At 40.9% G+C, this 1,960-nt stretch overlaps 1 protein-coding gene across 1 annotated transcript in view; it reads right to left on the bottom strand.

Moving 5' to 3' along the window:
* EGLN3 (egl-9 family hypoxia inducible factor 3) overlaps window positions 1-1,960 on the bottom strand; it is a 36,540-nt gene that overhangs the window by 2,483 nt on the left and 32,097 nt on the right. The window contains exon 5 of the mRNA XM_025201697.1: window positions 1,002-1,075. Within this exon, the coding sequence (XP_025057482.1) occupies window positions 1,002-1,075 (74 nt within the window). The remainder of the gene's footprint in view (window positions 1-1,001; window positions 1,076-1,960) is intronic.

Raw genomic sequence — 1,960 nt, 5'->3', positions numbered from 1 at the left:
CATTGTACAAACTCATGTAATCTTGGCAAGATGGACCATTTTATGGATAGGTATTTTGCATTCAACTTTAGTGGGGTGAGGATTTCACTCATGTGGTAGCTAAGCAATCTGCCAAAATGTGGAATGGACCCCAGACCTTGATGCTTTTTTCTTTTCTTTGGCCACACAGTCATGCTTCCCCTTTATGATAGTAGTAAAAGATTGCTGCTCACCACTTGCAAAAATCATACAAATTCATTTCAGAGCATTTTGTGTATTTTGATTTTCCACATATTTACACCTAATGTCTTGCCATTTCATGATCTACAAATTCCATACGCATTGCTAATATATCTTTTTCATCCTGCACTAAAAGTAACTTGAACATAAAAAACAAATAATATTTGCATGACCAGTGTATACTGAATGATCTCCATTAATAAGGTAAATGGAATCTCCTTGCCCAGAAAAATGTGTAAATCTTTGAGCAACAAAATGTAATGACACCTACTAATCTGTGTTTTGAAATGAAATACACCACCCCGAAGATGGGAACAAAAAAGCTACAAATCAGAGTCTTTACAGCTGCTGCTCCATCCTTTGAGCTACAGAATTTGCCTAATCTTCCTCCCACAAGGAAGAGCCAAGAGGTAGTCAATGCCCCTGTATTTTTAATAGCTAGCAAATCGCATTTCCCTGGAATGCAGGAGACAAACTCAAATATCTCATATCTATCCAATTTGGATCAGGAATTTGAACACCTCTTGCCTATATTCCTGAAGAATGGTCACATCATCTACAACAACGCAGTGTAAGGTAGACCCTGCTCCATCTCTCTTATCAAAGCTGCTCTACTTGCCACAAATTAGATAAATAATTGTGGGAACAAGGACTAGAACCCAAGCCTCACCCTTTCATCATTTGGCTACCAAATATCTCTTGTTCCCTCTGTAGCTGGGCAATTACAGGAAAACAAGGTCACGTGCTCCATTTTTCAGTAATTATTTAAGAAAGAATCATACCAGTTAAATTCCTGAACTTTTTTTTGGCTTCTGCTCTTTCTTCAGCATCAAAATACCACACAGTCATGGCATATCTGTAAAAGAAAGGGAAATTACTTCTTTTTCCCAATATTTTTAACATAAGAGGAGAAAATTGAAATTTCTACTTTCAAGAGAGCTAAATGCACTGGTTTATTTATTGTTAAACAGGAACCGATAAATAAAGAACTAATTTAATTAGTGTTTGATTATCTAAGCATACAATGATTTGAATTTGTCTATAGAGGTGCTCTTTATATGGGCGTGTGTGTACATGCATAATAAATGTAACCGTATATTATATAATATTACATTAAGAGTATCATAATATATAATAATATTATGAAAGAGACGCAGCACAAGTTCTAATGTATGTTTATATAGTCTTGTTTGAAGGAAAGCAAAGGCAAAAACGGTTTTACCCCACCCTTTTGCCTTTCAATTCTGGGCTGTGGCTATACACTATGAGAGATGCTCTAAGTTATGTCAGCTTTGTCTGGGCTGCTTCTGGGGCCAGTGGCAGATGTTCATTTCAAGGTGAGATGGGATCTGATCCACATAGTAGACAGTGTCTTCTGCGATTGGCAGAACATAATTTTGGGATCAGATTCCAATCACGCCCTGGTTTCTAGTGCAAGGTGTGAAGAAATCCCTTCCGCCTGTCCGTGTTTTGTTGTGTTTCTTGTTTAGGCTGTATGCTTTGCTTCTTCCCATTACTGTGTTGTATCCCAGATTCTGGGGCTGCCCCTTGCCAGATTCCGGCAGCCGCCTCACCCCACACAGGTCAGGGGAGGGGCACGTGCCCCCCTGGGCCTCCGCCACAGTGCATGCAGCAGTGGAAGCCCTGCCCCCGAGTGCCTGGATGAGACACCCAGGCTCTGACCCTCCTCCTGCCCGGCAGGGGCCCCACTTACCCAGTGGCAGGGGACACCGGGGGGGGG

Source organism: Alligator sinensis, unplaced genomic scaffold (assembly GCF_000455745.1).
Source record: "Alligator sinensis unplaced genomic scaffold, ASM45574v1 scaffold280_1, whole genome shotgun sequence".
Taxonomy (NCBI): domain Eukaryota; kingdom Metazoa; phylum Chordata; order Crocodylia; family Alligatoridae; genus Alligator; species Alligator sinensis.
This window is presented reverse-complemented; position numbering and strand designations above follow the sequence as displayed.